Raw genomic sequence first — 13,379 nt, 5'->3', positions numbered from 1 at the left:
ACAGCATGTTGGTCTGCTAGACTCCTACAGGTATCAATTATCCATCAAGAACAATGGTTCAGAGACGACGCTAGCTAGGTTCGTGGAACTCTGTAAAAAACAAATCAGCCTTAGCCTAGTAAGTCTTATCTATGTATTACAGAAAACGTAACAGAAATGGAGGGCAGGAAAGCGTTGGTACCATACTAAAAACGCTTCAGTTTGAGGGACTCAAACCAGGATTCAAATTGGTAACCAGAAACAGCAACTTGAGGGGGAAGAAATCAAGACCATCCACACCGAGATAATATCCCCGAAGCAGCATTTATTTACCCACTGAATTCCAAACATTTAATTTAGAAGTCTGGCATTTCATAATCACCCATCTTGATTGACAGGGGATGGGCTGACACGCATGGCGCTGTCAGGATACACAAGGACGATAGCCAAAGAGTTACAAAAAATAAATCCATGATTCTTAAACAATCACAACCAAAAAAGAAACAAAACAAAACAAAAAGTTACAGGTATCAAAACTTTAGATGCATTGCATTGAAAAGATTTGTGCACATCATAATTTAAAGAGGCAAAACAAGGCGCTACTGAAACTTCACTGAAACAGTTTATTATAAAGCTCAAGGGAAGGACGAGTTGTCTCTTTGTATCAGCTTCCCTTAACAGTTTTCCCTTAGCTGAAGAAAGAGGTGGCAGGGGAGGGGGTGAGTTTTTATTTTTGCATGCACAAGATGTACTGCTTAACGAAACACTATCAGCTTAGTTTGAAATGGATCGTTTAAATATCAATTATAGCCTGTGTTGGCTAATTCTGCTGTCTAAACTTGCCTGTTACTTTTGCCTGGATTTCCTGATAAATCAATAGGCATAGTAAAATGCCTCATTCAGAACGCACTTGTCTGCACAATCCAAAAAAAAAAAAAAGGAGCTCCTAGGGGCTCAAAGCAACCATCAATCCAGCAATGCCCATGACGGTTTATCTGAAACTGCCCCCCAAGGGACAGGGGAGCAGATCTGAGTAGCTGTGCTGCTGATACAGATGGGTTTAGCACTAGATATTTAGTGACTGTGGCAGGGAAGAATCGGTGATGACAAGGGTGGTGGGTGAAGAAAGAGCCAGGGACCCGAGGGAGCTTCAGTTGCCTTCTCCGGCTTCTTCATCCTGCTGGTCGCTCGTCCAGAGGGTGAGGTTGTCTCGTAGCAACTGCATGATGAGCGTGGAGTCCTTATAGGAATCCTCGTTTAGTGTGTCCAGCTCCGCTATGGCATCGTCAAAGGCTTGTTTGGCTAGGAGGCAGGCCTGCTCAGGCGCATTCTGGATCTCGTAGTAGAACACGGAGAAGTTGAGGGCCAGGCCCAGCCGGATGGGGTGCGTGGGCTGCATGTGCTCTTTGCTGATTTCGAAGGCTTCCTTATAGGCAGCCTCCGAAGCTTCAACCACACTGTTTTTCTTCTCTCCGGAAGCTACCTCTGCCAAGTAGCGGTAGTAATCACCTTTCATTTTCAGGTAAAACACCTTGCTCTCGTACTGGAAATCATTGCAGTTCTTGATGAGGAACTTGTCAAGCAGAGCCAGGACATCATTGCAAACTGTCTCCAGCTCTTTCTCAATCTTCTCCCGGTAGGCTTTCACCTTCTCCAACTTCTTTTCGTTCCCATCAGCCATTGTTTTCTGCTCGATGCTACTGATGACCCTCCACGAAGATCGCCTGGCACCAACCACATTCTTGTAGGCCACAGAGAGAAGGTTTCTGTCTTCGTTGGAGAGTGGCTCATTGAGCTCTGTCACCTGCAAAACCCCAAAAAGATAAACATTGAGAGCCAAGTCTGAAAATCTTGGGAAGAAACCTTCCATTCAATCCAGTTGACACAACCCATCTCAAAAACAGGATTCTGGACAAGGCACTTCGGAGAATAGGATCCTACTTGAAAAAAACTGTATGTAGTCCAACTGGGGGTGGGGGGGACAACACTGCCACTGAGTCAGTTCCAACTCACAGTGACACCCCCCCCCCCATCAGGTTTCCAAGGCTGTGAATCTTTACGGAAGGAAACTGACCCATCTTTCTTCCTCGGAGCAGCTGATGAGTTTGAACCACTGACTTTTTGGTTAGCAGTCAAATGCCTCAACCACTACACCACCAGAACTCCTTATGTAGCCCAATAGAAGAGATAAATACTTGAAACCCAAAACAGGAAATGATAAGGGCCAGAGAAACTTAGAATCTGGGTCTTAAATGATGCTGCCTTTATCTTGATAGAGGTATAAAAAATCCCACTGCCATGGAGTCTATTCAGATCAGAGCGACCCCCAGCCCGTTTCCAAGGCTGTCCATCTTTACAGAAGAAGACTGCTTCATCTTCCTCCCACAGAGCAGCTGATGGGTTTGAATAGCCGACCTTCTAGTTAGCAGCCCTATGTCTGACCAGCTATGCCACCAGAGTTCCTCTAGGAGAGGTACAGGGAGAGAGGAAATCACGGAAAGGTGGTAAGGTGGTGGTACTTAACAGGAAGTACCTGAGGAAAAGCCTTGTCCAATGGGCAATAATGATCGAATGTTAGTCTGGTCAGGATCCTACCTCCAGTTTTAGACTCAAGAGAACCAACCACATCTCAGATACCTAAGAGCAGATGACAGGAGTTTCAGAGACGAAATCAAACACCACACAGATGCGACAGCTAGAACTCTGCTTACACACAGAAGCTCACTGTTACTCTCTGCCCTGCCCCAAGTCAAAAAGGAGAGCAATGCATTAGTGACAGTTAAGTGCACTTGGCCACAGCTAAAAGGAAGCACAGCCATTCTTTGACCTGACAGGATGCCCTGCCTGAGGAGAAGTGTCAATTATTTTAAATGGAAGTGTTAAAATTTCCTGAGTTGTTTAAAACTTCGGACTCTCTACTGCTCAGTCTCCAAGTGAACCAGCTATGTAATTGGTAGAAAGAGTGCTGGACTTGGAACCAAAACACCTTGTCTGGGCCCCAGCAAAGCCACTTACTTGTTAAACTGACCAAGAGCATTTCATAAGCTCTCGAAAGAGCCTGCATCATCCTTAACAGAGGTGGAGTCCTTAATGACAGGATCTTCTGGCTAAAGGCCTTTGATTAAAACAACAAATTTTAAAAACGAAACAGTTAAGAAGTCATTAAGCACAAAACTAAAAAGAAGTTTTACTTAAACTGTAAGGACAGAACCTCTTCCAACAGAGGGGAAAAGCATAGTTTGGTATGGGAAGGTAGTAACAGCATATTCAAAAGACATGATTAAAATGGATTGAGAAGACTGAGCAGTAGAGAGTCAGAAATTTTAATCACAGAAGACATGCTAAATTGGGAACCAGAGGTTCAAGAACGTTAACAAATGTCATTATTAAATATAAAATTAGAAAATTGGTGCCAAGTTCTCAGGACATAAACAGCTATGTATCAGCAACGCCCCCTGCCCAACAGAAGCAAAGTACCAGCTCCCCTTGCCCCCATTTCCTCAGCCCATAACTCTTACTCTCTTACTGCAAGCAAATCCTTAAACCTGGGGTTGTACCTCTCCTCCACTCCTAATCAATCAACCCAACCCCACTGCCCTCTTCAATGTGGTCTTTGGCCACAAGTCACCCCTTACCACCCCCCAGATGGGCTGCCTGCCTCACTCCTTATACACACACACTACCCTCCACATCTCCATGACTGCCCCAGTGGGGGAGGAAGGGGTCTTCTCTTTCCTAACCCAAAATTTTCCTTCAAATCCAGCTTTAGACTTGTAAGCCAACCAGTAAGAGTGCCTTTAAATACACACACACTCCCATTTGCCTACTGGGAACAGAAAGAGACTTTGTAGATACTTGAGTTTGGTCTTTTAAGGAAGCAACCCCAATCAGAATTCCGTCCCAAGTAGTACTCCGACAAACCTCAGACTGCGCACATCCTCTAGAATGACTCACTCTTCTACGGCGCTATTCCGTAACACAACACAGGAAGCCAGAACAGAATCTGGAGCTTCTGCGATCTTGCTGTGATTGAATCCACTAAGACAACCTTGACATTCACTGCCAATGATGTCCATTGACGAGTCACAGTTTACTCCATCCTCTGAAGAATAAAGCTGCTCTTGTCAGACTTGCAAAGACACACCAGGCTGACTTTCCAGAGTGTGTCATTAAACCCCAGAGTGCAGATCTGAGTGCAGATTCTATGTATGAATAGTTCAATAGTACAGGCTGCAGTTCAATTACTAAGACATCTTGCTTAGCCTGTGCTAGCTATGTGAGCCTGAACAAATCAGCACCTTTCTGGGCATCCAATGTAAAACAGGGCGGTGTCCTGGGGGAACAGTGGTTAAAGCACTCAGCTGCTAACCCAAAAGTCAGCAGTTTAAACCCACTAGGAGCTCTGGTAGCATAGTGCCTAAGGCACTTGACTGCTAACCAGAAGGCTGGCGGTTCAAACCCACCAGCCACTCCTCGGAAGGAAGGTTGGGCAATCCTACTTCCATAGTGATACTGCCTCGGAAACCCAAGGAGGGGTAGCTATGAGTTGGGGCCGACTGGACGGCAAATAACAACAACAGCTACTCCATGGGAGAAAGATGTAGCAGTCTGCTTCCATAGAGATTACAGCCTCGGAAACCCTATGAGCTAAGTTACACTCTGTCCTATAGGGTCACTATGAATCAAGATCTACTTGAAAACACACAACAATGTAAAATAAGGGGGACTGGCCGAAATGATCTCCAAGGCCACCTTTGGCCCCAAATATCTCGAGAGTCCATTTTTCTTGCGCATCAATAAAAGGTGTATGCAGTTAAGGCAGGAGGCCGATACTACTGGCGTCAAGGAAGTTTCGGGTGTGTCTGTGGGTTTCAGGAATTCATGGCGCTTATCCTTTCTTCATCAGGAACAGGAACAAACTGCCCAAAATGGCCATTGGTGATATTTACAATGACACCTTAACAAGAAAAACCATTTACTGGGCATATGAATGTTTACGTAACAATCATCTGGTCGCCTGCCAGTCTGAGTGAATCACTCTCGACATCAGCTGAGGGTGACTAACATAAGCAAGCAAACACGGCTCTCAGAAGCCCAGCCAGGGCCTGACTAGGCCATTACTGGGCATGTGTAAATAAAGAAGTGTTTCTTAATACTCCTGGGGTTACAACTCAGTTAACAAGGAAACTTGTGGAATAAAGGTAGTTTGTTCCTTAATCAGATAACTCAAGAAAGCTGGGAGTCTCCCCTAGTGTGGAAAATTACAGACCTAAGTGAAATCAGAGGGTCTGAATAACCTCCATTAATTTTAGTTACCGCTAGTTCCCAACAAATAGCCCTGGTGGTGCAGTGCCTAATGCATCTGACTGCCAACCAGTTCAAACCAGTCAGCAGTTCAAGCCCACCAGCCATGCCACAGCAGGAAGATGAGGGATCCAACTTCTGTAAAGATTTACTGCCTTGGGAACCCAGTGGGGGTCACTGTGCGTCGGAATCAACACAATGGCAGCAGGCTTTGGTTTCGGTTTAATTCCCAACACGTGAAACACCAAGAGAGGAGCCCGAAGAAGCTCAGTCACAGACCGAGAGAGACAGTGGCACATAACAGAAGGGAAAACAGTAACCCAACAGGGCCCAGCCACACTCAGTCACCATCTGCAGACTCTATGACGATGGGATCGGTTGCATCTTTACAATCCTAAATTTCCAAATAGTTTCTAATCAGGAACACGAACCAAACACGAGGCACATTTCTGAAAGAAGAATGGCCCTCACTTTTCTTTCCACCAATTACAACACTGATTTCCATCACAAATCAGTTGCCCGTGGACAGCCACTCTAGGGCACCAAGTCACCACGTCTTCATGTGGCTACAGCCCCACCTCCGCTCACAGCCACTCTACCTTCTCCGTCTCCCGCTCACCCTCCCGTCCCACTCACACCCTCCCAATGGGAATGACTGGGGGCCCTCCTCTCCCCTTCCTTTAGCGTCCACTGGACCCCGCCAATCAGTCACTTTATAGGCATCCTCACCTCAGAAGGCAGCAGCTGTACCAGCTCCCAACCCCAAGGCACCCCCTTCACCCATTTTCTCTGCTCCAGAGATACCCACAAAGCTTCAGAACCTGGCTTGTTTCTGATTCCTTCATCTTCCCAAAACACCATTCGCTTACTCAGAAACCCCTAATGGCCTCCACCCACTGCTCACAAGGCCATCAACTATGCTGTTTCTAAGTAAAAATAGATCCACTGCCAAAAATAGCACGAGGACTACTTGGGAAAAGTCAGATTTCTCTATCTGGGATCATCCAATACCACAGATCACACCGAGCAGCTGCCAGGCCCTGTCATCAAAGTGAGGGGGGGTCTCACTTCACAGCTCTTGTCCTACACAGCCCACCATCACCTCCACGCCCCTCCATGCACACTGGCAAGCACTCCCATCTCATCCTTTACAGTCAGGCACACCCACGTGCTACCAACAAGCTCGCCGTTGAGGAGTCTGTAACAGAAAACGATTCGCGTGAATAATTACATAAACATGAACACGTCATAAAATCTTCCAGCTTCCTGGGAGAACCCTGAGAATGTATAAAGGGAGCTACGGGGACAAAATCACTGCCCCGAGCTCCAATGCCCTGCAAGGGAGGATCCTGCCTGCCCCCTCCAGCTGGCAGCGCACCCGCCATCAGTCACCACTTGCCCAGGCCTGGAAAGACCACTCCCTCCTGGCCAATGGACAAGGCACACACCCCAAGCCCGGGTTTGGCTGAGTCCCCTACCCACACCAGGGCCAGGCTGCAGTCTATGAGGCCACGAAACAGGACAGACTTAGGTAATTAATATCCACTCCAAGCTGAAGCATGCAGAAGCTGGACAATGAACAAGGAAGACCAAAGACATGATGCCTCTGAATTACGGTGTTGGTGAAAAATATGGAATATACCATGGACTGCCAGAAGAACAAACAGATGGGTCTTGGAAAAAGGACAGCCAGCATGCTCCTTGGAGGTGAAGACAGCAAGACTTGGTCTCCTGTGCTCTGGACATGTCTCAGGAGGGACCAGTCCCTAGAGAGGGACGTCATGCTTGGTAGAGGGGTCAGCTGAAGAGAGGAAGACCCTCAGCAAGACGGACTGACACTGGCTGCATCCCAGCAACAACGGTGAGGATGTGCAGGACCAGGCAGTGTTTAGTTCTGCCATATATGGGATCCCTGTGAGTTGAAGCCAAGTTGGCAGCACCTAAGAACAACCGGAACAACCGACCGTAATGGTAGTCGAGACTTCCTTTGTCCTGTTTTTGACAGAAGGGAACATTTTCGTAGGATCAAACACAACACCATGTGAACCGCATTACTGCATGCTTCTGTTCCCGGAGGCCCCAGGACACAAAGCCTCAGAAGCCGTGCCAGGTTCCTATCGTAGGCAAGTGCCAACACCCACCACCAAAGAAGGCAATGCCACCATCGCAAGGAGTGGGAGGAGCACAAGACTAGGGAGACAGGCTGCCTCGGCTGGGACACAGGAGCAATTTTAACTGCCACCTGGAGACTGAAACGTGGGCCTTACAGGTTTATAAAACACACTAACGGCAACGTGGGAGAACTGGTACCTAGACAGGTATGAATCTACTTCTTAAAATACCTCAAGTAACATTCAGCAATCCCACACTTCTGAATCCACAGCAGGAGCACAAAGGCAATACCTTGCTTAAGGTGGTGGTGGTGGGGGGGGAACAAAACCACTCCTGGCCCTCAGGAGAACAAAAGCCAGGTATGTGAGTGTGTCTTTCACGCGTCCCTGGTCCCTGCTCTAACATCTGGAAGCGGTATGTCCTGTTTTCAATCAAGTTTGGGGGGAAAAAAAAAATCACTTATGCCCAATGGATGAAATCGTTTAAGTTTAATAAGCTCACTTGTGCAAAATACTCAGAATTTGGTCACCAGTTACAGCCAAATGTACTAGAAATACCATCACTTAGCCTCACGGGGCAGTATCACACAGGGGTTAAAGTGTGCCCTCTAAATTCGAGAGTTCGACTCTTGGCTTCACAGCCTAGGAGCTGGACTGTGAGGGGGTTTGTCGCTAAACCTCATTCCCCCCATTTGTAAAATGGAGTTAATAACAGTATCCATCTGGAGTTGTTATAAAGATTAAATGAAAATACACGTTAAGGACTAACAGCTAACATTTACTGAGTACCTAGTAAGTTAAATGATAAAGAAAATTCAGTTCACTCGATTAACTGTCTAACAAGGAAAACATTAGGGGTAGCCCCTTTCCCAGATGATATTTCTGGTAAAGTATGACACTGCAGTTTACCACTAATGTAAAATCCCAAAGAAACAGTTGTGCTTTCTTGAAAGGTGTGGTAGTAGGTCACTGGCTGTGAGACAAGGCCCCTGAACAAACCCACACTCCCCCCACGTCAGGGCAGCAAAGCTACGTGAACTGTCAGCTCCCGCCACTCCTAGTTGCCGTCCATCCGGCTGATTCCCACGCATGGCAACCCGATGTGGCGGAAGAGAGGTGCGCTTCACAGGGTTTGCAATCAGATCACCAGGCCTTTCTTCCGGGGCACCTCTGGGCAGACTCAAACCACCAACCTTTCAGGTAGCAGTTGGGCACACTCATCATCTGTGCCACCCAGGACCTGCCACCTTCAGTGCCCTTTCCTTCAGATGACGGCAAGAAGCCAGAGCCGCCCTTCCTCCTCACATTCATAATGGTGATAATTATACGACAGTTAACCAATTAGTGGGAAACAAGGTCACTTGCTTTTATATATGAGCATAACTTGTTTCACTGAGCTTCATTTTACTGCACTTGGAAGATACTGCAGGTTTTTGTTATTTTTACAAATTGAAGGTTTGTGGCAACCCCGCACCTAGCAATTCTATGAGCACCATTATTACAACAGCATGTACTCACTCTGTATTTGTTTGCTACTATAGCGACCCCTCCTGGGTTTCCAAGGCAGTATCTCTATAGAAGTCGATTGCCCAGTCTTCCTTCCGAGTAGTGGCTGGTGAGTTTGAATTGCCAACCTTCTGGTTAGCAGTCAAATGCCATGGGCAATACGTCACCAGAGCTTCCGTTTTAAAACTAGAAACAAAACCAGACTCACCGCCGTCAAGTCAATTCCGACTCATAGCGACCCCTCTTTGGGTTTCCAAGCCAGTATCTCTACAGAAGTAGACTGCCCAGTCTTCCAATGAGTGAGCGGCTGGTGGGTTTGAACTGCCTGCCTTCTGGTTAGCAGTCAAATACCTTAGGCACTACGCCACCACTGCTCCTTTAAAACTACCGTATAGTGTAAATGTAACTTTAATATGCGCTGGGAAACCAAAATAATTCATCTGACTCACTTTATTGTGATCATCTAGAACCAAACCACAAGTCTCCAGTGAATGCCTGTACTTCAAATTCTACTGGCAATGTGACTTTTAACCACAATTTTAGTACACCTCAGGACCACCCTTATTTTTATCATCTGCAGCCCATCGATGTCTCGCCCTGGGCCACTCAGCACCCTGCTCTCCCTTACATACCACCTGCTCATTCCCCACTTCCTATAATCTCACAGCTGCTGGAATAATAGCCTTGTGCCACTGGTTAGGCCAAGTGCCTCTTCCTCTCCGACTCGTTTCCTAACGGTGCAGCTTTGTTTCCTGCACGTAAGATTGCTATAGCTATCCCTCAAGTCTCTCAGACATTTCTCCCTTTTCTTTATAAAGATTATCGTCAATGCCGTATCAAGTGTTAAAACACACCATGCTTTCCCAAACAATCCCTGTTTTATAGCTTCAAAATTACTGCTAATGTATATTTTAATATAATATAGAGGATTTAGGACAGTACGAGATATGACTAAATTATTTCTATCCATGAATATTCCCCAGAAAGCCATCTGATTATTTATCCTTAAATCATTTCGTTTTACGGACTAACATTTTGATCCTACTTCATAGTTTGATTTCAGTTCTCCTAAAATGGTATTACACCAATATTTTAGAGATTATGAATTGTGGGAAGTTATTCAAAGCCTCACCTAGAAAGGACTGGGGTTCTAGAATCTTCCAAAACGCTTCATCCCACTGTTACATTCTAGGTCCAAAACATGACAAAAGCTACTAGATACATGAGGAGACCTTACAGATATTCCTTTACTTCAATTCAATTCAATTCTTGCCTCTTCAAATTATGGGGCGAGGCAGGACACTAGAGTTCTCAACAGATCTGAGGTTAACACTATTGTTTCCAATATGCATCATTTTTCTCAAAGCTTACCGACACCATCCTCCAGGTGATGCTGGGAGCATAAGGAACATCAGTCATTACAGGCAGGCAGTATTAATAGGTGACCATTTAAATTACAAAGAAAATAGGGAACAAGTTAGTGGACGAAAGGCTGGGAAGTGACTTGTTAGTAACACCCACATTCCTGACACTTCAGGGAAACTGAGACCAAAGATGTTAGGGCTGAGCAGCAGAGCGGTGGCACCAGGACATCCCCTCGCTCAAGTGTCCTGCTCAGTGCCCCCCAGAGCAGTCCATTTACCTGCCCACCCACCATTCTGAAAAGAATCTACGTTAAGCCCAGAGGGTTACTAGAATTCAGAGCTTTTCCAAATGTTCTAATGAAGGCCTGTTAATATTAATGCAACAGGGAGTCTTCCCCCTAACATGTATGAAGAACTCAGTACACAAACAGCACCTTAATAAGAAAATAAAAGAAACTGTTCCCCATGGATCCCTGCCAAGTCCTTTCCAACAAAGATATCCATTGATTGAGAGGACAAAAAATAATTGTTTAAATAAACGAAACAGACAAAAAGTTATCTTTTAATAGGAGTTTCCTTGAGATAAGAGTTTATCACAATTCTGAGATAATGTAATTAAAGTCTGGATTGGATTTTCAATGCTGTCTGCTTTGCCCAACCCATCAGTCATTTCAGACAGAGGAATTACAGATTTCCAAGAGTGAAAAGCCCATTAGCTTGCAAAATGCTACCTTAAGGCTTCAGAAAAGAATCTGTGGACTGAAGTAGCTTTGCTGCAGGATAGCATTTTCTAAGCCTGCTGAGGAAGACCGGAAAGCTCATTTTTTTCTTGGCCCAAATTTCACTGTGATTGCTAACCTTTCCCCATGCTTTACTTACTTCCCATTTCAAGCGGCCTCACGTTTTCTTTTAGCTCCAGAACGTATCCTCCAGATCTCTTTCCTACACTTCACTTCATCTTCCTTCATGCCCCAGCCCTACTTATTTTCTTCAACATCTTTATTCCTCAAATATCTCCAAACACCACGGCCTTGGCAAGCAAGCTGCCTCCCAAAAATGTGCCAAGGAAAGGCCTCTCAGCCTGCACTGTCCCAGTACCACTCAGGTAGGGGAGAGGAGGTTCACTTAAATGTGACTTGCTGTGTGGACTAAGGTGATGTTCTCTCAGAGAAAACTGACGCTTCAGGGCTGTTTCCGAGGAAACACGTTCACATAACCAGCCCTCTTTCTATCAAATTTGCAAAGCCAATGTATTTTTGTATTTCATTTCATCAAAAGGATCCTCAAAAGTACAAACGCTTCGGACCCCACACTTGGATCATGCCCTGGTTGGATGAAAAGCTCCTGTCCAACAACAGCATGCTACAATGCTCACACCAGGACCACCAGTGAATCCATAGAGGGGCGTACAGCTGTTGTTAGTTTCCAGAGACAACTCTGTCAATAGGTAACAAGGACACCACAGAATGTGGACCTCTCCAGTACCTGGATAACCCTAAAAATTTGCCTCAAGCAAGTATCTTATATTGTTTTCAATATCAAAAAGCCTTTTCAAAATGGGCATTTCAAAAGAATCTGAAATTTTAGGGACCCTGTGGATTTTTTTTTTTTTTTTTTTTTAAAAAAAAAAAAAAATCCCTTCACAAAGCCACTGGAAGGGGCAAATGACAAATGAGCTATAACCCAGCGCAGTAACTCTAACACCTAAGCCGGCTAAAACCTGTCAGAACCGGTTAAAACGCAGATTTCTGAATTGCACCCGTAGAGTAGTTCAATCTTTAGGTCTAAGGTGGGGCAAGATCTTCCTAGGTCTGGGGAGGTTGTAAAAGAACGTAGCAGGTTGGTGGCCCCAATTGTAGCTCTACCACCGTATGACCTTGAGGCATAAAGAAGTAATGTCTGTTTAGAGAAAACGTAAAATAATGTGCAAAGGCAGGGACGGGCGAGGAGAACCGGAACTCTTTTGAGTCTCAGAAACGCAGGTCCTGTCTAATCCATGGCGTTTCCTAGGGTGTGGCTGGCACGACTCCTTCACCGGAAATGAAGCTGCAGACTCGATCTACGAGGCTCTCGGGAAAGCAAAGGTACACAGGTTCGTCTCACCTAGAAGTCACGTCTCACTGGAATCTCCAGGCACCTGGGCGCCGCATCGCACCCGGGTCACAGAGCGGGTCCCCTGCCCGCCCTCGCACCGCGGCTGCAGGGGAGGGTGTCTCCGCACACAAAGCCCGAGTCGGGCGTGGGAAGGTGGAATGAGAACAATTCGGGCGAGCAGAGCCAGAGAGATCGGAATTACACTGACTTCGGGTCACCGAGACAGACAAAAGCAGGAGACAGGGTGCCACTCGCTCGGTGGTTGCAGGTTACCAAGTGGGGGTGGGAGGAGATGAGGGCGCAGGGCCCCAGGTGCCCGTAGAAGGGTCTGGAAAGAGGACTGTGGCTCCCTCAGCTCTCTCGGGCACCGCCTGCCCCTCCCCAGGGTTCCTAGCGGGGCTGCGGCGACCCCCGCCCACCGCCCGGGTGGGAACACCGGGGCTTATCCCTCGCGGGGCAGCACGTGCGACCCGAGCAGCTCCCTACCCGCAGACCCCAGACCCAGGCCGACCGCAGGAAATGGCGGGGCGCCCGGCGAGCGCGGGAAGCGCGGGATACGGGCGGGCGGCCGCGCCCTGCGGAGGCACCCCGGGCCAGAGCGCAACCCTACTAGCCGACCTTCCCTTTCCCCGCGGGGGCCCCGCTAGTCGCCCGGGCCCCGCCGTGCTCACCGCCTTCATGGCGGAGGCCATGTCGTCGTAGCGTTCCGCCTGCTCGGCCAGCCGCGCCCGCTGCAGCAGCTGCTCTCGGTCCCCCATTGTCGTCTGGTCTCGCCTCGCCCCGCACTGCTCGCTCGCTCACTTGCTCGCCGCTCCCGATCGCCGCGGAGGCCGCCGCGCGCGCGCACTGGCTCCGGCCGCCCCGAGGCTGCAGGCAGCGCCGCGCTCCCTCGTTCACTGGCTCGCCCGGCACGCTGTGGCTCCACCGAGGACGCGGCCGAGGGAGAGAGGCGGCCCGCGGGGGTAGCGGAGGGCGGGAGGACGCCTGCGCAATGGGAGCAGCCGGGCTGGCGGCGCGGAGC

General features: G+C 47.8%; 1 protein-coding gene across 1 annotated transcript; it reads right to left on the bottom strand.

Annotated features, from left to right (window-relative positions):
* Positions 1–1,129: 1,129 nt before the first annotated feature.
* Positions 1,130–13,116, bottom strand: YWHAH (tyrosine 3-monooxygenase/tryptophan 5-monooxygenase activation protein eta). Its single transcript, XM_007953953.2, has 2 exons — positions 13,030–13,116; positions 1,130–1,783 (listed from the first exon to the last, which is right to left on the bottom strand). The coding sequence occupies exons 1-2, from the start codon at positions 13,114–13,116 to the stop codon at positions 1,130–1,132; spliced, it is 741 nt and encodes a 246-aa protein (XP_007952144.1).
* Between the last annotated feature and the right edge of the window lie 263 nt (positions 13,117–13,379).

Source organism: Orycteropus afer, unplaced genomic scaffold, assembly GCF_000298275.1.
Source record: "Orycteropus afer afer isolate SDZICR_OR568_19922 unplaced genomic scaffold, OryAfe1.0 scaffold00420, whole genome shotgun sequence".
Lineage (NCBI taxonomy): Eukaryota > Metazoa > Chordata > Mammalia > Tubulidentata > Orycteropodidae > Orycteropus > Orycteropus afer.
Note: the sequence above shows the minus strand (reverse complement) of the source record. Positions and strands in the feature narration are given on the sequence as shown.